The sequence below is a fragment of the Coccinella septempunctata genome, chromosome 4 (genome assembly GCF_907165205.1).
Source record: "Coccinella septempunctata chromosome 4, icCocSept1.1, whole genome shotgun sequence".
Taxonomy (NCBI): Eukaryota; Metazoa; Arthropoda; class Insecta; order Coleoptera; family Coccinellidae; genus Coccinella; species Coccinella septempunctata.
The window spans coordinates 18513862-18538286 of record NC_058192.1 but is presented as its reverse complement, the minus strand read 5'-3'; the positions used below and the strand labels follow the sequence as shown (position 1 = coordinate 18538286).

The window sequence follows — 24425 nt, the reverse complement described above, 5'->3', positions numbered from 1 at the left end:
CTTATATAGAAGTCTAATTTTCGGTACAAGGTATTTTACTTTTAGCAGTAGGCAGCTGCTGGTAACTGAAATGTGTAAATATTGGAAAATCGGTGATAGGTATATCGAAATGATAAAATTATTAAAATGAAAACGTATAAAATTTTTATTAAAAACCTTACATACATACATATAACAAAATATTCATATAAACAAAAATATTAAGAGATTAGCGTTACCTGTTACCTGAAAAAAACAACGCCTATCGTCAGGAAAAGCAACACCTGATTCAAGATATTCTCAACGCTATTATTACAAACTTTTTTTATATTGTTGGTATCTAGGCCTTTCATGTGAAGTAAGCCGTGTACACCACTGACGTCATAACTGCTCAGTTTTGTAGATCTCGAGAGTATTACTGTAAAATGACGTTTATCGGGAAGCTGGTGGCAGAAATTCAATACCAAATGGGTTCCGACCACCTTCAAAACCTGGAGGGTGCCAGCAAAATGGCTCACTTGGGGGTCAAGGGATGAACCTGTCATAAAAATTATCATGAAATATAAAAATTTCAATTTCAGTTTTCAGCTTAGTGCTTCGAATTTGTACAAACAATTTTGGTTCATCAATCATAAAACTTTGGTATCGTATTTCAAGCAAAAAGCCCCTTGAAAACTCAGTACATTGAAGTATACAATTAGTATATGTAGATTTAAAAAAACCCATTAAACTCATAAAAAAATCGCTGCTGCTAAATAAATGTAAAACCAATTCACCTTGAGGATTGAAAATTGAATGAAAATGCATACCTAATAAGTAACATTTCTTAGATTTGAAGAAGTTATAAAATGAAAAGTTTGGGACAAATCTATTCCTAAAATTATCACAAAGAAGTGTTACGAACCATTATAGAAATAATTTTTTCGATTTTCAATATAAAATGATATTTTACGTAGGTACTCATTCCCGAACGAAAAGTAGAATATTTTTCGTCCGCAACAGATAATTTTCGTCCGCAAACACTTTTCGTTCGCTCTTTTTGTCGAATAGAAACAAATACGACAGTATTTCGAGAGACAGGGTTTGATAAAAAATAAGTGCCTGTGACAATAACTGTCATTCCAAAGATGAGTCCAGAAAACTGTCTATATTGTCTCGCCTGCTTTTTAGCTTCGGCTATCAATTTGCAGGCTAGACTGTAATAGACAGTTTTTCTTACTTGGTACATAAATAACTATTTTTTTTGTGACCTTTCATGTCTCGCCTTCAATTACCCCAAGGTTCGTCAATAAAAGCGGCACATCTCTTCCTTATGAAATACTATACTATTTTTCGATGTCTGGGCGGTTGATGGCATTGATTGGCTCATTACTATTTTATTCTACATTCCATATCACACAGATAAAAATATATCGAACTCCCGCTTCTCACCGTTATCAGGTCCAGAACTAATCCAAAAACCTGGCATCGAAGTGTTCATCCTGATCCTGTACTCCGTACTGACGCCATTTTCATCCCACAGCAGCCTCAATCTCTTGATTTCTTCGTAGAACTTCCTGCCAAATCCAACCGGCGGATACCTGTCTGGGTGATACTGTCTGTCAAAATTGGAAGGCAGCCTGGGGAATGGATCCTGATAACCCTTGTTGGTTGCCCGGTTTCTGTCGTAGGTATCTCTGTTGTATGGATCTGGATTGTACTGATTTCTGTTGTATGGGTCCCTGGTGGAATGGATAAAGAGTTGAATTCTGACTGACAACGAAATATTGTATAATATGGAACCAATTAATAAAGGTTTCGGAGCCCATTCATGTCATACTGACATAATGAAGGGAAATGTTCTAACGTCTTTTTCCTCGGGTACTCCAGCGCCAGCTATTCTTTTAGGGGAAAATAGCAAACCGACCCTGGTAGCTTCGAGTTGTAGACAAGTTTCCGCGGTATCTGGGGTGTTGGCGACAACCAGTGAAAGTTTACAAATTTTATTCGTCGACTCAAAAAAAAAAAACTCAAAAGGCACTATTATACAAAATCCATCAAGTGAACAGTGCAATACATGGCTTGAATAGAAACAGTCTACTTTACACACTTGAAAAGGTTTTCTTCGTAATGATATACATACAAGTAACAATATAAAGTGGTGAATTTACGGAGTGAAGCGGACGGAATGAAAAAGAGGGATCCGATACGGGGTTTACGGATTCGTTCGCCAGCCAGAACCCAAAACTCACATTTAACGGACAATAGAATCTGAACTCAGCAAGGTTAAGGTTTGAGAAAGACGGCGCAGACCTACGATGGTTCGCCCCTAGGAACTTTCTGCACCCCTCGGGTGGGTATCCACACCAGCAGGGTATCGTACTAACAGTGGGGATGGACACTGGCAAGTTAAGAAGAATAAAGTAAAGGCAGTCACCCCAAAGTGCGTTCGGCACACCGGGGTATCCACACCAGCAGGGAACTAACACATTTCTGAAAATATGAGTACTCCATGTAAATGAGGAGAATTGCCGTTTAAAAATAGCCCTTTTGCCGAGTACCCAAATACTTATTACAAATATGAGTACCTGATGTGTAACTAACAAAACAAAAAAATTTGAGGAAAGAATTATACAAATATCGAAAAACAGTATTGAAAAAAATATTCATAAAAAAAAAACATAACAAAGTCGCAATTTTAATTAGAATCAATTGAATAAATAATTGAATTAAAAAAAAAATTTCAATTCAATTTTCAGAATGAACACTGTAAATCTTCTCAACTAAGATAGGCACTGTCGGCAACTAATTGAACCCAAAGGAAGCTACTTTTCAAGAGACTTACAATTCGGACGTGACGCAGGGTCAAAGCGGTTCTTTGAAAATGCAAAAAAAAATAGTTTTGTACATACTCGAGCGTGTCAGATTTTTATACAGATGGTTAATCTTGGTGTTGCAGACGTGTTGACCCATTAATCTGATACTAATCAGAGAGGATTTCTTAATCTGACAATTTGAGGGTGATAACAAAGGCATTTTTTAAAATAAATCCCTTCCTGTACCTCTAATCGTTTCTGTATTCAGCATGAAGTTGTTGATAATAAAATTCTATACAACTTTTGTCTGAAGCAATTTTACATACCCTTAACCATTTTCGAGTTAAAGGGCGGTTAGGACGAGGAGCTTAGCCACACATGCGAAAGGCCAAGGTCAATGTAGAATCCTAGTATAATGTACATTCATCGCCATATATCTCAAAACGTTCAAATATAAAAAGTTGCTTTTTTTGAAAGTTTGGGGCCTTCCTACACATTTTACTCACACTTAAATTGTCAGATTAAGAGAATATATAATTTCTAACATTTAATTAACCACATATATCCTCATATAGATATACAGGGTTAGAACTATTTAGAAGGGGACTACAGGGATATCGAAAACCGTTAGAAACACAGGGTAGCTTAAATTACGAAAAAGGTGCGTTATTCAAGGATGAGTGGGTGGGTATAAACATAAAGAGTTCCCAAATATCTCTGATGGTTCCTGAGATATCTCGAAAAAACTGAAAATCAAGATTATCATTTTTTTCTTCATAACTACACGAAATTCGGTGTGTAGTCATAATCCTATATAGCGATTATACTGGTCTACTACTTTTTTGTAATTTAAGCCACCCTTTATTTTTAACACTTTTCGATATTCCTATAGTCAGCCTCTAAATAGTTCTAACCCTGTATATGTTAATCTGATATGTTTGGATAGGGACATAAACAGCTCGATTCTTTCTTTTAGTGTTCTCTTTAATTTATATCAACGTTTCGACGATCTTCGCCATCTTCTTCAGTATGCAAAATTGTGAGATTAACAATAAATGGTGGAAAAATTCAGTCATATTTATAACAAAACTCTCTCTAGTGAACAGCAACAAATATACAAGCTCGAGTATGTATAATGAACGTTTTTTTTTACTATCCTAGACAATTCCCCCTATATACAGGTCTAATTTTTGGTAGAGGTACTCTAGGGTCCAAGGTATCTCCCCTTATATTAATCTGACACGCTCGATTAAATCCCGAATATCCCTCTTGGGCTACCCAACTATCGAGTATAATCTAACTTACATCGGATATGGGTTTCTGCCGTACGGATCTCTATGATGTGGATCATTATACTGTGTCGTTCTGCGATATGGATCTCTTTCCCTATTATAGGGATTCTTAGTGTAAGGATCTCCACCATACGGGTTCCTGGTGTATGTCGATGGATCATAAGGGTAGGTTCTTGCCCTATCTGTCGTCAGATCATAAGTGTCGTAACCTCTTCTTCCGTAGTTGTAGTTGTAGTTATTGTAATCTTGGTACAGCGAACTGTAGGATTTGTCCTCTGATATGTGGATGATCGGACAGGACTGTATATGTCTAACGTAATGTCTCTCGCTGTCATGGTCTATTATTTCTATGCCATACCAGATACCCATTAGCTGAAATTAATATTTTCCACATTAGCGAATTCATTAGGTACATAATTGTGGAATTAATTAACAGCTCGATTGTTTGTTACGTTTGCAGTACAATTGTACCTTACGTTCCTCCACATAAGATATTCACGATGTTCATTACAATCAATTTGTAAATTTACGAGGCCACGTATAGGTATGTTCTCTACGAATAGAAAACACGTTTCGAATTACTAAAAACTATGATGGTTAAAAAATAGGTACTTATTTGGGTTTCGGATAATACCACCAGTGAAAAAAGGTCAAGAACTAGGTATAAGCTGCGATAAATGTTTTGTTTCATTGCATGATTATTGAGCTATTGAGGCCTAGTTTCTTTCCGCAACAGAGTCATGGTATTCTGTTGCGGGTATCAGGGTGTTTCATTGGGTGGAGTCATCAAGGTGCTTTAGAACAATACAGAACAGCCCTTGTTAGCAAGTTGTAGGGTGTTCAATTCATTTTGACCAACACGTAAATTTTATTGAGAGTTGATATGTACTTACTGTTATACAATACCATAAAATCGATTTAGGCATCGTACATTGAATATCCGATCAGAAAATTTTGAAATGAAAAGTTTTCACGATAATTCTATAAATTTTACAACATTGCCTGAGGAACGAGTCCTAGATAGGCTACGAAACATAACGTTCATTTACATTGTTCAAATATTACAGATCAGGCAACAATGCTTTATCGTTTTGAATAAATTTCTTCTGTCAAATAGTGTGAAACGCAGAAACATTTTCTACGAATAGATTTCGGGAGACAAAATGAGTAACAAGATTCATAAAAAATTCAAGCACCCCTCCTGAAATATCCGTAATCCATATTTAATATTTTGTCCTTAATATACCTACCATAAAACTGTTACAAAAAACTGTGTTTGCAGGCTTATAATAAGACTAGGAAATTGGGGTTCCTACCATCTCAGATAAAAGAAAATTGAAAGTGAAGATATTTGTATATGGCCAATTTATAATGACAATATTGTCTTAATACAATGATAGGGGCGATATGGCGGTATGGAACACAAAATGGCGTATGCGCCAGCAACACCGCTGTTTGTATGTATATGAAAGTAGTAGATTGGATTGGGGATGTTACTTTTTGAAGCCAATACCAACATTTCCCAAAAAAACAGTGAAATTAGACCAGAATTTTGCACAAGCAGTAGAAAAGAACCAAATATTTGAAAATATTTTTGAACCTTTCGAATTTTCAGGACTTTTCCTCAAATTGTTTCTCTAAAACATGAAATTGAGGCTGCGCCACCTCTTTATTAATGTATTTATATTGTATATTTATATTTATTCTGTATATTGTTCACTTTCCTGTATACCAAAACTGGAAGTCGTTAGGTATTGAACGCTGAAGACACTACTTCTGCGAGAAATCAGCAACAAAAAGAAAAATTAGAAAACTAAGTACTGAGATGTGAAGCAGACGGACAACAGTATGAATACTGAAAACCGTTCGTGTGAATTATTCTGAATCTAACGCATAACAGGAATCAGAACTAGAAACACCAGTTTTCTGGTTTCTAAGGAAATAATTGAAAATTTCTTTTCAGGTGGCATCTTTCCGGGGCTATATCTAAGCAGAGCCTGCTGAAAAAAATTTACCTATATGCAAGACACACACTATATTTTGACAAAGAATCACCCCTCTCAGTTTTCCGCAACTATTCATTCACACCCTGTATAATGAAAGACCATTAATATATCGAAAATTTCAGGGAGCTTTCTCTTGATCTCCCCCCCCAATTTAATCATTTGACCTCATGTTTCTCAAGGAAATATAAATGTTTTCGGACAAGGCATCACCTCCTGCATTATTGCAGCATTCTTGGTAAATACCTACCCATAATAATGTTGCTGACGAAACCTGAGCAATTGAAAATCGTTGGCTTCGGTGTAAAAGAGGAAAGTTAGTGTAAACTGTCACTAAACACAAAATATGACTGAAAATATTTCGAGTAAACACTGTCCTGCATTTTACGTCTAAAAAAGTTGAGCAACAAGAAACTTCTTCTTATAAAGGTGCCTCATCCTCTATGGATGGCGATCAATCTAGCCCAAATAACCTCCTTGGAAAGAGCTCCTCCGATGTTTTTCCAGTTCGCCCATAATAAGAACAGGAAGATGTTCGAATAAGCTTGTTTGTTTGAATCTTATCCAGCCTACCCAAGAACTAATACCCAAGATTAATCAGTATTGCCGTCTACATATAGGTCAAATCTCCGTTGGTTCTTATGGTGAGTTTATGCAGATTTAGTATTAACTAGTACTAATAAATTAGCCTCTTTCTTAGTTAAGTTCTTAGTAATTCTGCATAAACTCACCATTGATAGTATTCTTAGGAAGGCTACGTAAACAGGAATTAGAAGCGACTGGATATCTCTGCCCGCTGATTTGAGTCTAGGCGCATTTCAATTTTTATCTCGAACGATATCAAATCATTGTTGAAAATCTTGATGTGCTGTTCAAAAAGTAAAAACATGGGATAAGAAAGAATTTGGTCAATAAATACATTTCATGCAAACGGAGCTGCTGGAACAGGCTTTGAATGATTCAAATGAGTTTTTCGGGAACCTAAAAAAAAATGACATTTTAGGTTCTAATATTCGAACGAAAAGTCGACTATTTTTGATGTAAAGTACTTTTCGCCAGCATACACTTCGTCGGCAAACTCTGTTCGTCCGCATAAACTTTTCGTCCTCAAACGCTTTTCGTCTGTCTGTTCGTTACTAAGTTACCACTGCCAATACTAGATAGAGGGGCGATTGAATTGATTTTGGGAATACAGAATTTGATGAAAACAATAATTGTGATTTGCTATTGTCAAATTAATTCTTTTGCAAGTACGGCCAGGTTCGATTTACAGCATACAAGTGAGTACTTACTTCGATAAAGGTATATAAGGACGACGAAAATATGTAATATGCACCTCGGTAAAAAACTGTATATAATGTCCCGCCTACTTGCTAGCTTCGGCTGCGCCTAGGCTATCATTTTACATGCTTGACTATAATAGAGAGTCTTTCGTTATTGGTACATAAATAACTATTTTATTGGCAATAAATGATAGAAATGAATCGATAATCTCACGTCAATTAATCAAGCCCCAAAAAATTCATCACCTGGTCTATTATAATGGAGGGCTGAGGAATCAGATTCCTGCAATAATAATCCGCCATCCCTAAACACCTGAAGGGTAGCAGGAGGAGACATATGAAACACAAAACATTCACAAACATTTTTCAGACACAGCTGACTACCTAGCGGTAATCTTTCTACTAATATGCAACGATGAAGTAATGTTCATCAGGGCAATTCAGGAATTAAGGCTTTTCGTACATAACAGTCGTAGGTGGCATTATGTGTCAGCGCTTTCCTTCATTTAAATCAATTAAGGACATCCACCATTTGGCCCGTGTATTAATTGGTTTATTTCGGTGGAAGAAGTTCGGAAATATCTTATACCCACTTTGTTCAATTGACAATTCCGTCTACGGAAAGAACAAACAATGCGTTTAAGTAACCAGAAGAAGGTGGCAAATGTTTTCATTGTTTTCGTGTATTATATCACGCGTAAAGTTCAACTTGCCTGTTCTATTGCATTATGATGTGTCGTTGTTTGATTTAAGAGTTTTTGTCTCGAAACTACATAATGCTACTCAAATACGTATTCAAATGACCGCAATGCATCATGCAATGTTCTATTGTACAGTGCAACACAACTCGAAAGAATCTTTTGGATATTTTGTATTTTTATACACAAAGAACTCCCAAATTCCTCGCGTTTTCTTTAGAATTCAGAGCTTGCTAACACTTAACACTTTCTGCCTCAGCTCTGATGATTCAGTAGATGATAGCAAGAGTTGCAATGAAATATAAAAATATGGAGCATTTTGCTAAAACCTCCTCTCGGTATAGAACCCGTCACTGGCTTGACCAATTGTTGTACTCCATTCTAAAAATTTCCAAAGATCTGGCATGTAGAAATTTTTACTCACTTTCCTACATCAGTTTCGGAAAAAATTCGATATTTTTCTTCTTCGGGAAATTTACTTCAATAGCCTGTATTTCAGAAAAAAGTTCATATAAAATTTCCATACTATTTTTTGACGAAGAATTGTATTCTTCTATTATATTTGGTCAGAGAATTGTGGCTGAATCACATATAAGATAATATATTTTTGTCTTCCTCTTCATACCCTATACAAATAGTTCTGCGATATCATTGGTTTTAACGATGGAGCTTACTTAAACCAACTAGTATATCCTAGAATAGCCAACAAATCATTACGTGAAAATAATTTGAATAATCACAAGGTCGAAACATCATCAATCATTAAAGAACAAGAAAATTTGAATCTTGATGGATATAACGTCGAGAATTCAATAGAATGTTAAATGAACTTTGTAGGTGTGAAATTCGAACAATATTCCTACCATCAGGTCTCGTTCACGGAAACCTGCAAATATGCATTCAGTTTTGACGGATTTCTGGCGTTCAGTCAACAGTTGATGAGATAGGGATAAAAATATAATCACTGCAAATTTCACACAAAGGTTATACAGTTTTATATTCGAAGTTTCTTGTTTTTCCCACCATTGACAAAGTTTTTTATCTGAACCTTTTACAATAACTAGAAAAATACAAAATACATTTCTCGTTTCATTTGATAAAAAAAAACTTTCTTCGATATTTCCATATTTGCAACCATTACCCACAAAATACATAGTGACTATTAAGAAGTAGCTCATAAAATATTCATATATCTACGTATTTCACTATTTTGTAGGAAAATGCTCGAACAGGTCAATTTTTATTTTAAATTATGTAGTTTTTCAAATATATTTGAGGGGTTTGTCATGAATCCTCTACGTGAGCTGGAATGAAGTTTAGTTTTTTTAAAGTCAAGCCTAACTTTCTGTGCCAGAAATGGATAGATCTTTCGTTGCATGGGGTGTTTTCTATTATGAAGATGAAAAACTCATTGCATTCGAATTTCTATTTTTTTTTTCAGGACTCATTTATGTTTGAAAAATGTATCATCAAAAATCTGCATGGTTTCCATTTTCCATATCAATCACACCACATCAATGCTTTTTTCGTAGGTTAGTATTTGATTTTGATATCTTATCGATTACGTAGGTAATTAAAATTTATATTTGTAATGGAAATTTTTATTTTAGATGATTTATCACTTACTATACCCTACTAAAGAGTCATTGTTTTCATTACTGCTTCAAAAACCCATATTAATGACCAGATCCTAAGAACAATGGGTGTTTCCATTTCTGCCTCAAAATGTTGCATGTTAAAATATCTTCATTTTTCGATTTGTGGAATGTAAGAAATTTCAAATGGTACATAATGAAAATATTTTCTCGATATTATTCCCCAACATACCCATAAATCGTTTGTACGGGGAATCATTTTTGCCTTATGATGTAAAACCTGTTTTCGAAGCATAAAAGCCAGGTAGAGGGTCATTTTCAGCAATATTTTATTGCGTGTGGTTGGTATTTTTTTGTATACTTATACCATTTATGGTATAAGGCGAATTTTTTATAGTACCTAACTGAGAATTGAAAAAAATTCATGGGAGGAAACCTTGATCGTCAGATTGGCTGACACCTTTGACTATTCAACCAACTCAATGCTGCCTCTCAACCATTTCGTTAAGAGCTTCGTAAATATAATGAACTTTATATGTATCTACATAATAACAGCGGTATGCAAAATTTAAACAAACATTACCTAATAATTGTATGATGTCGTAAAAGTAGGTAGGTGCTATATAAGATATCATTATATTTTTGTGCTCAGTAGACAAAAATACAAATGATGTTCCATTTCCATTTCCAAAATTACTGATATGAATGTGGCACATACGTAAAATGCTCCGTGAGTGGATCAATAGGTACGTGTAGATAAAAATGGTATTGGATTTGGAATGATCTCTTTCAAAACAGAATTTTGACACTACTGACCTGTTTTTGGTATATTCAATAAACAAGTCATATCAGTGTATATATTAACTTATATCATTTGGTAAAAAGCTAAATATTGAGCATTCATCGTGATTCATGAGGCAACTTCAGAATAATCAACCATCAACTGTGTACTGAAACAAGAAATGTATACTCCATTCGATTACCTACTATAAAAGTGATATAGAAATTGTTCCATTTTTCCGATGACAAAAACAACATATTTTCATAGTACCTATATTATTGTTCATTCATTGGCGAAATATTCACCATATTCATCAGAAACATGAAATATCCAGTTTCCCACATTTAATCATTTTTCCATAAAAATTGGAAAAATAGAACTGATATCTACTCTGAAAAAGCAATAGTTGTTTTGTTTTTAAGTGCAATTCACTTCTATACATATTGATGTATTGGGTAGAATCATAATGTTAGAATTATGACACACATCGAGCAATCTATTCAAAATTAATTTTTTTTGTCGCAGTGTGGAATTCAATGAATTGTTTTTGTTGATGTTTCCAATTGCAACAAGAAAAAATTATCAATATGATGATTTAGAGATATTTTTAAAGTTGCAAATTTCGAAAAAGAATAAACAGATTCCAAGATTTCTTTTTTTCATTGCATTTTCAAAAAAATAAATTCAGTATTATTATTGAGTATTTAAACATATATATACTTGGTAGAATAGGATAGGGCCTGACGAAACGTCACTTTTTACTGAGTATTATACATATAAATATTTTCGAATACTGAAAAAATACTACTAAATACAAGAAATATTGGTCAGCAAGATGTACGATATTCCAAATTTCTTTTTGGAATTGAGCCTATAAGTATATTTCAAATTGGTCATATTTTAATATCAAAATATTTTTAGAACTATATATTATAGTCATTAAATTCTTTACAAATTTGATTCCTACAGTTTTTTGAAAGGACTAGTACTTTGGATGATACAAAGGACAAAATGTTGACCAATTGTAAATTTTTGCTAATATGGGAAAAATTGCCCTCTTTCGGTAGTCTGTTACTACCTTATGAATTATTCCATTGTTGATGTTGAGAAAGTCAGACGCCGAGGAATTAAATGCCCTTCTCTTCTATAGGTCTCGCTATAAGGTTTTCGCTAGAATGCTTTGTTCGGGAGTTGTAGGCGAGAAACTGGGGGAAATCCAAAAATTTCGAGGTTTTTGGATCACCAAAAGTTTGCTCAACGCCTGGAGGGGTACAAACTCAAATTACTCATTTTCAATACTAAATACTACCTTAGGTTTTAAAACGATTTACAGCTTCCACTAGATTTCACTAGAGATTTCAATTTACTGGACTAATAATGATCCTTGTTGAATAGATTCGCACTATGTACACGAATTTTTCTAAAACTAAAAGCCTAGCAACGATTTCAATATTTTGTGTACTTTATATCAAGTTCTGATGATGCAAAAGGCTCTATTTTGTAAATGTAGACAGTTACACTGCTTTGTTGCAGCTCTGATAGACAGAAATTGATCAGCGTGTATCGTTTTTCCCACAAATAACCCTTTTTATGGAAAACTGCGGAAACTTATTGGTAGTCCTAATAATCAGGTCAACTCTACATAACATGGGGATTTCAGCCCTCATTTTCTGGATCACTTATAAGTATCGAATTTTATACATATAGTGCTCGATGTCCTTGATCGCGGATATTGTGGCCAACGCCCCGATGATATTACAACTCAGTTGTCATACAAGTTATTTGACCACTTCATCTACTCTAAAACTAGTTCTAATATTCTGAAATCAGAGCCGGGTATGGATGAATTTGAGATTCAAAATCAAAGAGAAAAGAGAAATTTGTGAATAGAGGAAAGCAGTAAGGAAATTAGTATTTCGACCTTAAGTATAAAAAGTACATGACTTTTTCACAATTTTCGAATTTTAACATATAAATTTCGCGAAGACTGTGAAATTATGAAATTTTTTGTTGTAGGTTGGAAGTATTGTCTCTGATATCTGCTAAGAATTTCATATCGAAATACACAGTCTGAATAATAAGGATAATTATGATCTTTTTGATATCGATTCAAATTAAATCTGGGAGGATTCTGCATTTTCATTTTCTGAAACTTTTTAGGGTTTTCAGTCCCAATCTCTGGAACAAAATCAATAAAAAGATTGAAATAACCAATTTGCTCTTTTTTTACTGTTAAAATATTTGTACGAGACAAAGACTCACCTTGTATAGACCGCTGTGGTCAAACCCAATCGTTTGAGGCCATTTTAAGATCAAAATTAAAATATAGAGACATTTGGGCCAAATGGGTTATCATGCTCTCGTATCTAGGAACAAGCTCTTAGAAACGTGGTACGGTCATTATTTATTAAGTGTCCCATAAAATTTCATTTCCCGAGATTTTATGAGCTGTAATGCACACAATGGATACGAGATCATTTCTATTTTTCCAGAATTGCTCGGTGTATTAGAGGAGAAAATTCACCAGAAAGCTTGGGTTAATGGGAATTTATAACCCAGAGATTTATGAGATCCATAGGTGTGAAAATACATTTCTTTTTTCACTCAACATTCAGTGGATAATAATATATAAAATAGAGAACAGAATGAGCGGAACAAAGGTGGAAACAAACAAAAACGAAAAAATGACAATGATGAGAATATTACCTCAAAAACTCATCAATTAAAACAAAATCCATGTTTCTTTGGTCATTATATGTGAACCTTTCAATAATAATATATTTGTCCTTGTTGCCAGATATCCTATTCTTCTCAACGAAGAAAAACTTCGTTTCAATTAAGCAATTATAGCAACAAGATATAAATTATATCTTCTCCAGTTATACTGCACCGTCAGTTTGAAGTCTAATCTGCCCTCATAGAGCTACACCACCTACTACTAGCCCTTCCCTCAGTTATAGAGTTCTTATGAACTCCAATGTCTCAATCCCATAACTTGTACCTTGTAACTTTTACCTTCTCATAACTCAAGAGATGCACAAGCATTCTTGCCCTAGTGAGTTTTCCTCTTATCTTGCTTAGGCAGGCTGATTTTATCATTTTTCAGTTTCGGCAAAACCTATATGTATTATGAAGGACTCTTATAAACTCATCAACTATACTCCATTCAAATTTATTTTAGCAGTCGGTTGGCCATGAAATAATTTTCTCCAGTTTTTTCAACTAGAACGGAGTAAGGTTGGCACTCATGAAATGTCGTTAATGTCATAAAGCCGTTGCCACCACTAATATCAATTTTTATTACGAAAATGCCGAAAGTGATTGAGAAAAGATACAGGGTTTCAGAAAGTGCTATTTAGAATTCATTTCCGCCCATTCAAATGGACGGAAATGAAATCAGTTATACCCTGATATTCTAAAATCCACAATACGTCAGCCGGCAGGGAACATATTCAATGTGAGAGAATTTAGGTATATAATGTTTCATTTGAATCTAATGGACTTATATTTCAGCTGAATATTTCCAAAATCAGAAAGATTGTGAATGAAGAGGATGACAAAGAATTTCCTTCTATTGGGAGACCCAAAAAAAGTGGCATTTGAGAATTTTATGTTTGAGTGAATTAATGCGAAAAGTTTACTACAGGATTTTCGATGAATGTAATCGTAGAAGTTCCATAAAATTGATTTTTATATTTCTCATTTGATTTGTCCCATACATTGTAAATGTCCTAAGGTACCAATAAATACCTAACGGCCGGTTTCATAATCAAACCTAAAGTCGCTTTAATTTTGAAGCTTCCTTTAACCCTACTAAAAATGACACTAAAGGAAGCTTTAAGCTTAAAGTGACTTTAAATTCGATTATGAAACTGGACGTTATTATTATTATTATTATATCAATGTATTAACATGAACAGCCACAAATACGGGCCAATTTTCCTGTTAATTCTTTATTCATGTGAAATTTTTGTTCACAGGAGAAGTTCATCTTTATTTGAAAATTCCTTCTACTTATATTGATGCAAGATGAATTTTGGTGAAGAATTTAACATTCTTGTAATTATCTGTTAATTCCTTCGGGAGATACCCATTCCCAACCACTACATCATATGCATTTCATCATCGGGTTAATATTTTTGAAATCTACAACTGATGTAACGCATTCAAACTTTAGCCAAAGAACATTAACTCTCCTCAAGCTAGTGCATATTATGATATTATAGTGATCTCTTGTATTTTCCATGCAAATAATTGGATTTGGTATGCCTTCAATTAGTTGGTATAAACAATTATGTTTGTCACATGTTTTCCAAAGAGATTCGACATCGTGATAAAATACGTTATAACAGAAACTTTTACGTAGAACGGGCAACATAGCGTTGATTTAAAACCAAAAAATGTTTTGACAAGCTTCATAACTCCACATTTTCGTACTATACAGAGTGAAATGTGTCAAATTTCCATGGCCAACCGGGTGCTAAAATAAAAGTGAATGGAGTGTAGTGTAAAATATGTTTGTCGGATATCGGATACCAAACTACTATACACTTTCCTCAAAGTGAAACGTTGTTCCAACTATAGTATCTACCTAGCTAGAAATTGGGTTCAATGATTTCATAACTTTTTCTTCATTGTGGGAAATGCGCTCTATCCAAAACTGCATTTTCCCTCTTCACTTCTTGGTATTGAGGACGAAACTTAGAAATTCCAGTCGACTTATCATCGGATTATTGCCAAGTAGCAGATAACTCAACATATCATCGTTAAATATTAATAAGGAATAATAACCATTTCCATTTACTCTTCGGATAGACAGTGGCGTAGCAAACTTCTAGGAAATTGTATTTTTCCGGTCGTAATTTTTGCAATCTCGGTCACAGTTTTGCGATACCCCGCTAATAAAAATTAATGATTCAAAGTATATATACCTATTATCATGGATAACTGCAAAATAAGTCGATGCTTTGTTATTTTATTGTTGCATTTTTCCTAGACTGCGCCTCTGCTCTCGAGCATAAATGGTAGATGCTTGAATCAAAATAAGTCCTCGGTTTTCGAAAATAAATCGTCAGTTGGTGTTTCAATCTGTGGCTAAGAACATCATCAACATGGGCTCCAGAAGTAAGTCAATTTTCGAGATAAGTTCGCTTTGATCTTGTAACGATCTCACCTTGAAGAAATAGGTGTTAAGGTCTCCCACACTGGGTCTTCTCAAGTGCTCAACAGCGAGTATTTCCGCGGTGGGAATTCGAGGATATCATTCTTATTTTCAATGATGGAAATGTACAATTTATTATTTTTCCTGAAACTCCGAAACGGATTCTCGCAGTTGGGTTTTGTTCGTTATTATTGACCATCCTTTGAAACTGAATATGGAATTGACTGAAAATACGTTGAATTATTTCCTTTACTTTATTTATACTTTGTGTCACAGTGTAAGCGTCACGTTTTTTTTCGAATTGAAACGTTAATTTCTGTTTACAGTACTGAGAGAAAACAAAATGTTATAAAATCTCCACGAATCCGCTACAAGTGCTCTTTAGGATACTTACTTAAGAATATAAATCAATACAAAAATAAGCGTTCGATCTGAGTTCAAGGAATTAAGGAGTGCTCTTTATTAGGTAGATTATCAGTGCTTTTAACACCTAGGATTTAGCTTTCTAGGTTTAAAAACTAGTGAAAGATTCAGAAGTTAAATGAAGTTATAAGCGATTGAGTTCCAAAATATATAAAGATGATTTTTTTTTTGAACAGGAGGTCAATAAAACTTTTTCAAACTCAATTATTGATTGCATATTCATTGTATGATTCGTAAGAATTTCGAGAAGATTGAATTCAGCAAATCATCATCTTTAGGAGATAAACATTTTCGGGCAAATAACTTATCAAAATTAGTAAATTAATTCTTACTACTATAATCAATTTCTCGAATCTTTTCCTTCCAATAATAATTGTCAAAGAAGCAGATTATATTGAAGGAATTTTTATTCATTTAATGAATATGTATTCAATGTAGAAAATTTACATATTTCTACATTTATCAGAAGAATTTCTTTCAAAAATACCCTACCTATCCAAGTGAATGTATACAAAGTGAATAGGAAATGGAAATGTCGAGCAATATTGGGATGATAGAACCCAAAAAAAGAACTTTTTATCTAATGAACTTACGTCAGGAATCGATTATTAAGGGTGCTACAATCATGAAAAAACTAAACCGATATTTGGCTTTCCTTATACAGGGTGTCCGCGCCATGGGGCTGCGGTCGATTACTCTAATTCTATTAACTTTACAGAAAAGAGTTTCAAATAAAACTTTACTCTTTTTAAGTAGAGCATCTCCTAAAGTTATTTTGAACTACACAAAGTGTTTCGTTTCTTCTACACAGCTATTAACTTTGTTATTTTAAATGTGACACCCTATATATTTTAAAATTTTTGAATTCCTTGTTAAATTTGAATATAAGTTTGATAACACAACTATGTCTGAATTCTCAAAGGTTTTGGAGAAACTTGACTTCTCATTACTATTTTAACAGTTTGAGGTACTTACATAAAGGACTATATAGCTCCGTCCCTATTCTATGTAATTGATTCAAATTTGGACTGTGTCTAGTCAATAAATGATACCATAAAAATTTTGTAAATAACCATATTATATACAGGATCCACGAAAACGTAGATCCATTGTCAAAACAGAAATTCATCAAAATCTTAATTTCTTAAAACGGCAACCCATATTGAATTTCTGTTCATTATTTAAGCATTTTTTTTATTTTTTAGTTTTTTTAAATAATGAACAAAAAAATATGGATTGTCATGTAAAAAAAATGAAGATTTTGATGAATTCCTGTTTTGATAATGGATCTACGTTTTCGTGGATCCTGTATATAATATGGTTATTTACAAAGAAAATTTTTAGTGTACCATTTATTGACTAGACACCTTAGAACATAAATACATGGAATGGACATTGACGTGCTATGAATATATTTGTTGTGGTACAAACATTCGAGTAAGTACCTCAAACTGTCAAAATATTAATAAAAAATCGAATTTCTCCAAAACCGTTGAGAATTCAGACATAGTTGTGTTATCAAACTCATATTCAAATTTAACAGGGAATTCAAAAATGTAAAAATATATAAGGTTTTCCATTTAAAATAACGAAGTTGATAGCTGTGCAGAAGAAACGAAACACTTTGTATAGTTCTGAATAATTTTAGGAGATGCTCTACTTCAAAAGAGGAAAGTTTTAATTTAAACTCTTTTTTGTGAAGTTAAGAGAATTAGAGTAATCGACCGCTGGCTCATGACGCGGAAGCACCCTGTATATATGATAAATTCTTGATTGTTTCTGTTAAATAGAATACAGTAAGTATGAGCCAAGTTGGAATAAATTCAGTAAATCAAAGACAGTTTTTTTTAGTGTAAATATGCTTGGTTAAATCGATTAGTATTTTGAACCGCGATCTTTCTATGCAACAAAATGGTAGACACCGTGTCCCAAATTTGATATATGTATTACTATTCTTTGTAATAAATGGGTGCATTATTACATCTTAAAAGGCATATCAAGTTACATATGCGGAATATCAATTTCTCATTCCTTGTCGTTGAAGAGATATTTAGAAAACATTAACTAACTATTATATGTCCTTCTGTCATGATTGAAAAACTGGAATAACTTTTTGACAAGTAAGTTCGATAATGTTTTAAGTGTTTGTGATTATTTCGTAAAATTGTATCTTCTAGAACTCCTGAGGATGCCGATGAGGCGAAACATGTCGAGTTGATTTTAAAATAAATTTTAACAATCCATGAGTACAACCTTACTCTTCATTCTATATTAACTACAGAGGCGGATCCAGGATTCGATTTTGGGGGGGCACAACCCTCCCCCCATTCCCCATCCCTCCCAACCTACATTTTTCTATTCTTCTCTGAAAAAATACTTTTTATGCACGAACATCTTTAGACTTCTCCTGTTCTCAAGATAGAGTGAAAAAAAACGGTTATCGGTCAATAAGAGAAGTCATAACACGAAAATATAAAACGAAATATGTAGTCGCATTCAGAGACGGGTTCAGATCTCCCAGATTCGAGTTTGTTTTGGTGGACTATTCGAATCCACTGAGGTAAATTTTCGGAAAAAGGTTTGAAAATCATGAGAATATTCAGTGCAAGCGACGAAAGAATTTTTGGTCTGGGGGGGGGGGGACCGGCACGTGCCCCCCTGGATTCGCTACTGATCAACTAATTCGAAAATGCGGGGAATGGAGGAACCTGATTCAACTCGATGAAATAATTGAAGCAGTTCGTTTGTTCATCATTTCTGTTTAACGAAAAAGTTGAATGAAAATACGTAAGGAGAGTAGGATCGTATATCGAGCGAAGATTAGCGAGGATATTTAATAGTTTGTCATTTTGTGAGAAATAACGTTCGTTGAAAAATCCGACAAAATGCTCTTCTTAACTGAAATCCACAAGATCTAAATTTTAATTGTGATTGGCTACTGCAAATGAAGTTCTTCATTTATTAAGAAAGAAGTAGAAGTAACCCTGATTTACCGCCACAAAGTCACAAAGTACCATAAAATATCTCCACTAATCTTCACTCGATATTATACTACGTTTCTAACCTATTTTTATTTAACTTTTTTGACAAAATATGATGGACAAATACAAGCACATCCCATTTTTTAACTGTCTGAATTATTTAATTGGATTGAATCAGATACAGATTCCTTCATTTTCGAAATGTTTGATATTTGTTAAATATCTTTCTAGAAGAATGAGAATTTGATATACGCATGTGTGAATTGATTTAGGTACCTTTTAAGAATATAGTCATAAAAAAATTTGGATAATCCTTTAAAAAAATTATTGATCAGGTCATATAATAAATTTGAGACACGCTGTATATAATTTTCTCACATGAAAAAGAGTGCAATTTAAAATACTAATCGACTTATCCGAACATACATATTTACAACAAAAAAATGTCTTTGATTTAGGTACTGACTTTATTCCAAGCTAGAGAATCGCATGTATATTCAACTGGTGGTTATTATTTGAGGATATCAGAAATCCGTAACCTATTTGCATAATATGCTCCTTTGATTCTTCGGATTCACTAAGGGTGGAGGATTCAAGGGGTGAACTACACTTTTCTGGATCTTTTTTTCGTTCCTAGTTTTTGTACACTATTCTGTTGCTTTTTCTTGAGAAAGAGATACTTATATGATCTAAAATTGAACAGAGTAATTTAAGTTTGAATTTGGAAATGTAACTAAAGAGTATAACTTCAGCAAGGTGATACAAAATTGTTTACTATAGTGCTTCTAAATAACGCTCAGAGAAGGTTATTCAGGAAAAAGCGATCAACAAAGCCTCTTTCTGAGGTGTAGTGTGTGAGTGATTTCGAGCATAAATAAGTTCATTTGAAAAACATATTTCTTGATGGTAGGTATATTCTTTATATTACACTAGGCCTAATTTCGGTTTTCTTGCTAAGGTTTTACTCGTGAAAGACGATCACATATATCTTTATTAAACCTGAATTACTTGAAAACAGTTCTCTTTACTTCATGAAAAACTTGATAATCCAAATCACTTGGTATGGTTGACATCTCGAATATGCTAATTACCAAAGACCGTGATTTTTTAAATGAATTGAAACCAATTTTTTTTTGTCGAACATCAGGAAACAATGCACATTTTTTCTTTATCACGGAAACTTTTTCTTCAAACTATTCCCATACTCTATTCGCTTTTATAAGAGCACTCGGTTGGCCATGAAATAATTTTCTTAAGTTTTTGTGATAGCTAATGTCAACTGGACGTAACAAATTAATATAACAAAAATGCCGAAAGTGATTGAAAAAGGGAGAAGAGAAAGTGCTATTTAGAATTATTGAGGGCTACTTATTCAAATACTAACCCTGATATTGAATATACTAAAATATCAGACAGTATCGACCATATATTCAATGTATAAGTAAATTTATATTATGTTTCATTTGGATCTTAGTGACGCATATTTTAGCTGAATGTTTACACAATAAGATAGATCGCTAATGAAGAGGATGATAAAGAATTTTCTTTTATTGAAACTGAACACCCAGTGTGAACATTGTTTTTTACATCTTAGAGCTCTTATCGCCAAGTAAAAAAAAATAAGTTTGAATTTTGTGTCACGACAACACAAAGTTTTCTTGTACAAAATTACAATAATTATTTCGTGCAAAATCCTGGGAAATTATTAGTAGGAGCTCGCTGGAGTCATAACTTTTTTTCGTGGTATTTGGAGTGAAACAATGAAAATGATAATTTTGAGATTTTGGGAATGATTAGCCTTTGTGTAAAATTTGCAGTTTTATTCGGTTCGCATAATCAGCACATCTCACAATATAAATTGTGGAAAGTCAAGTAGTTTAAATACACATATAGAGTTCTTCAATCAATAACTCAAAATGAAAACGCTGAAACCCGTCGTTTTTCAAACGGAAACATATACTATGTGAGGACTCGTTGAAAAGCTCACGAAAAATTGAATATTACCATAATATTTGTTTTTTTTATTTTATGGTTCATAAAAAAAAATGTTGATTGAGTTCTGATTGTGCTTAAAATAAAATTGAATACTCTTCTCTAACCTCTTATACAGCCGCAACCCTATCTAACAGTTCACGAAAACGAATATCACCATAGTCTTAATTTTTATTTCAGTCTCATGAATAATCATGATAATGAAATAAAAATTAGGTCCCTCATAAGAGGGACTTAAAAAAATATTCAATTTCAATGCCAAAAAATCAGTACCAACAATCGAAACTCAATTCACATGATTCTACATTCTACATTTTCATTTCAAAGTTATTGGTTGAAAAAATAAGTATGACTTCTGAATATATCTTGTCAAATGATAAATTAACCGTTTTCGAGTTATTTGAGAAACACTGATTATCAGAAGACTCACTCTGAGGATTGTAAGCACCAGTTAAAAATTTTGAAAGAAAAATATATCTACCGGAAAACGGTTAATTGTTGAATACTTGTATCAATAAGAGTACCATTAGTAGAAAAGTCATCCAAAAAAACTGCTAACAGAAAAATAGGTGCCCCTTGAAAAATTTACATGCTCATTGAATTCGAAAAAAAAAGCAGAAGCATACGCAAATAATGCCTCTGGGTATCCCCAAAAAATAGCTCAATAGCCAATATTTATTTGAAAGTAACATGGTACCTTTTTCGGAAGTATTGTATGAAAAACCGATCATCATAAGCCATTTTTCGAGGATTGTAGCATTTTGCACTCGTAATAATCGGTTTTAGACGAAAGTTCATGAGATAATATACATCACTTATTTTCTGATCATCCCCAAAAATATAGACATTTCTGATTCACATTGTATAGATAGGTAGGTACCTAAAATGTAAAATCGAAATGTTCTTTACAAATAATAATCCATGAAATAAATTAGTTCTCTTTTAGGTATGTATATTGATTTTTTTTCTATACAAATTGTAAAGAAAGTACTTATAAAACTTAAGAATCTTATACAGGGTGAATCCTGTTGAACTGTACATATTTCACACAAAGGTAGAGGGTACTTAGCTGATTCCAAAAATACCCCACATGCCAGGTCTTTAGCCACTCGTTTGGATTGTACAGGGCGATTTCCTGTTTTGGGTCATATTTTGAAAATGCTCTAGTGTACGAACGAATGATCACAAACCCATCAAATTTGGTGAGTGGGAGGACTAAACTAATCCCCATACAGCACATGTAATAGTTCATCAGTTTACAGAACCAGACTCAATTTTTTTTATATTATCGGAAATCATATAGAAAATCACCCTGTAGATGGAAAATTTTATAAACCTGTAAGGCAATTCAACCTACACTAAATACATTCTAAACAAGATTCGTAAAATCTCGTGGCACACCTACAGATTCAGAGAAAAAAAAATATTGAGAATGCGTACTCGGAGCTAAATTTTTTGGACGGCTTGATTTTCATGGAAAAACCATACCGGGATGTATCGAAAGAGGGACACAGAAGAATATTATCAGCTTAGATCCACTCGATGTGCAAGTATTGCAATATTCAGGGACGGACTCCCATTTCAGATTGGGTTTTTCAATAGTAAATTTTTTAAGCGGCCAAAATTATACCTAAATGTATAAGAAGTTATATTATAAGGTTATATCCACTCACTATTCAATTATTTCCATTGAATATTGGTCTTAAGAATAATGAATTGATTGGGCCACATTTTTTCGATAGTACGTTGAATTCACAAATTTATTTAGATTTTTTAAATCATCCTTACCTGAATTATTAGGAGTGACAACCAACCTGGGATTTATTTCCAAACACGACGGGGATCCGCCTGATTACAAACTGCAGGTCCGTGAATTCTTGCACAACCGCTATGATGGTCGTGTTATAGGTCGAGGGAGTACTATTTCATAGCCAGCAAGACCGCCTGACCTTTCGCCCCTAGATCAAGGGCGGTCCTAGACTGATTTTCTGAGGGGGTAGTTTCAAATTAAGACTTCAAATCGCAGCCTGTAGGTATCTTTAGGTAGCATTTGCAGTCCCATATTTTTTTTTCTTAAAATTGTACAAGGAATCTCTCCTTTTCATTTCATTATAATATTGTTTGTTCTTAGTTTTTTCATATGAAAAATTTAAAAAATCGAATTCGTTGTGGGCTCTGAGGGGGGTAATTACCCCCTTTACCCCCCCGTAGGACCACCCTTGCCGTAGATTATTTCTTATGGGGTTACGTGCGAGAATTAGTTTGAAAGGTTGAAATAAATTCCAAGGAACAACTCAAAGAAAGGATTGAAGCAGCTTGTATCAAGATTAGGAGTAATCCCGTAGTGATAAGGAAATGAACCTATCATATTTATATCAGAGCTCGAAAATGTATTGAGATGAAAGGAGGACATTTCGAGCATCTTTCATAAATCTTTCACATTTGATTTTTTCGTTTTGTAATAGTGCTATTAAACAGTTCTCTTTCTATCAATTGAAATTAATTCAATAGATTCAGATGCACTGACAAAAATTACAATTTAGTGTAGTTTGAACAACTATAACGAGTTTATAAACTTTTCCATGTACAGGGTGATTTTCTATGTGATTTCCGATAATATAAAAAAAATTGAGTCCGGTTCTGTTAACTGATGAACTATTACATCTGCTGTATGGGGATTAGTGTAGTCCTTCCACGTACCATATTTGATGGGTTTATGATCATTCGTTCGTTCACTAGAGCATTTTCAATATATGACCCGAATCTGGAAATCGCCCTGTATAATCCGAAAGAATGGCTGAAGACCCAGCATATGGGGTATTTTTGGAACCAGGTAATACCCAATGTTACCTTTGTGTACAGGGATTCACCCTGTATATTATAGTATACAGGATGATCCACCGTTGACTCGATCATCTGATATGAAATTTTCTAATTTTTTCCGAAACAAGTTTGCTTGGGCCTGTTAGGGCTACATTCTTAAATCGTTCTGAAATATACAGGGTGTCCCAAAAGGTTATACCAAGTTTTTTTGTCCGTAAAGATATTGTGAGATACATACCTATATTTAGATTTTTTGCAAATTGGGGGATCTTTCACATAACTAATTCCCGTTAATACATATTATAAGAAGAACGGAGTTAGTACTGACCCTTTCACAATTATTTAGAACCATACTGGGTGTTTGAAATGAGAAATTTTTTTGATGCAGTATTTATAAATCGTTAATATAGAACCTATATCGTTTTATTTTTCTATTCGTAAGTCAATTTCATTATAACTTTGAAAAGAAATTAAATGCCTGCCTAATCTTTTACCCATGCGATATGCGAAGTACCTTTTGTTTCACCAGCTCGCATATGGAAAAAATACCATTCCTATTTTCTTCGATTCCAATAATTTCAATTCATATATTTGGATGTCTGAAAAACACCAAAATAAT

At 33.5% G+C, this 24425-nt stretch overlaps 2 protein-coding genes across 2 annotated transcripts in view; one reads left to right on the top strand and one right to left on the bottom strand.

Annotated features, from left to right (window-relative positions):
• Positions 1 to 138: 138 nt before the first annotated feature.
• On the bottom strand, positions 139 to 7715 carry LOC123311499. Its single transcript, XM_044895520.1, has 4 exons — positions 7599 to 7715; positions 4080 to 4438; positions 1411 to 1700; positions 139 to 517 (listed from the first exon to the last, which is right to left on the bottom strand). Exons 1-4 carry the CDS (start codon positions 7713 to 7715, stop codon positions 222 to 224), a joined length of 1062 nt encoding a protein of 353 aa, XP_044751455.1. The 3' UTR covers positions 139 to 221.
• A 7676-nt stretch (positions 7716 to 15391) lies between these two features.
• Positions 15392 to 24425, top strand: part of LOC123312038 (antichymotrypsin-2-like) — a 32453-nt gene continuing 23419 nt past the window's right edge. The window contains exon 1 of the mRNA XM_044896218.1: positions 15392 to 15550. Within this exon, the coding sequence (XP_044752153.1) occupies positions 15538 to 15550 (13 nt within the window). The 5' untranslated portion in view covers positions 15392 to 15537. The remainder of the gene's footprint in view (positions 15551 to 24425) is intronic.

What these genes read in the sequence shown, in the direction of transcription:
- LOC123311499 (XM_044895520.1), bottom strand. Translation starts at nt 7,715, where the DNA reads ATGTTTGTGAATGTTTTGTGTTTCATATGTCTCCTCCTGCTACCCTTC. An exon ending in CCTCCATTATAATAGACCAG is followed by an intron (nt 4,439 to 7,598) that starts GTGATGAATTTT and finishes TATTAATTTCAG; the next exon opens with CTAATGGGTATCTGGTATGG. An exon ending in GGCAGAAACCCATATCCGAT is followed by an intron (nt 1,701 to 4,079) that starts GTAAGTTAGATT and finishes CCATTCCACCAG; the next exon opens with GGACCCATACAACAGAAATC.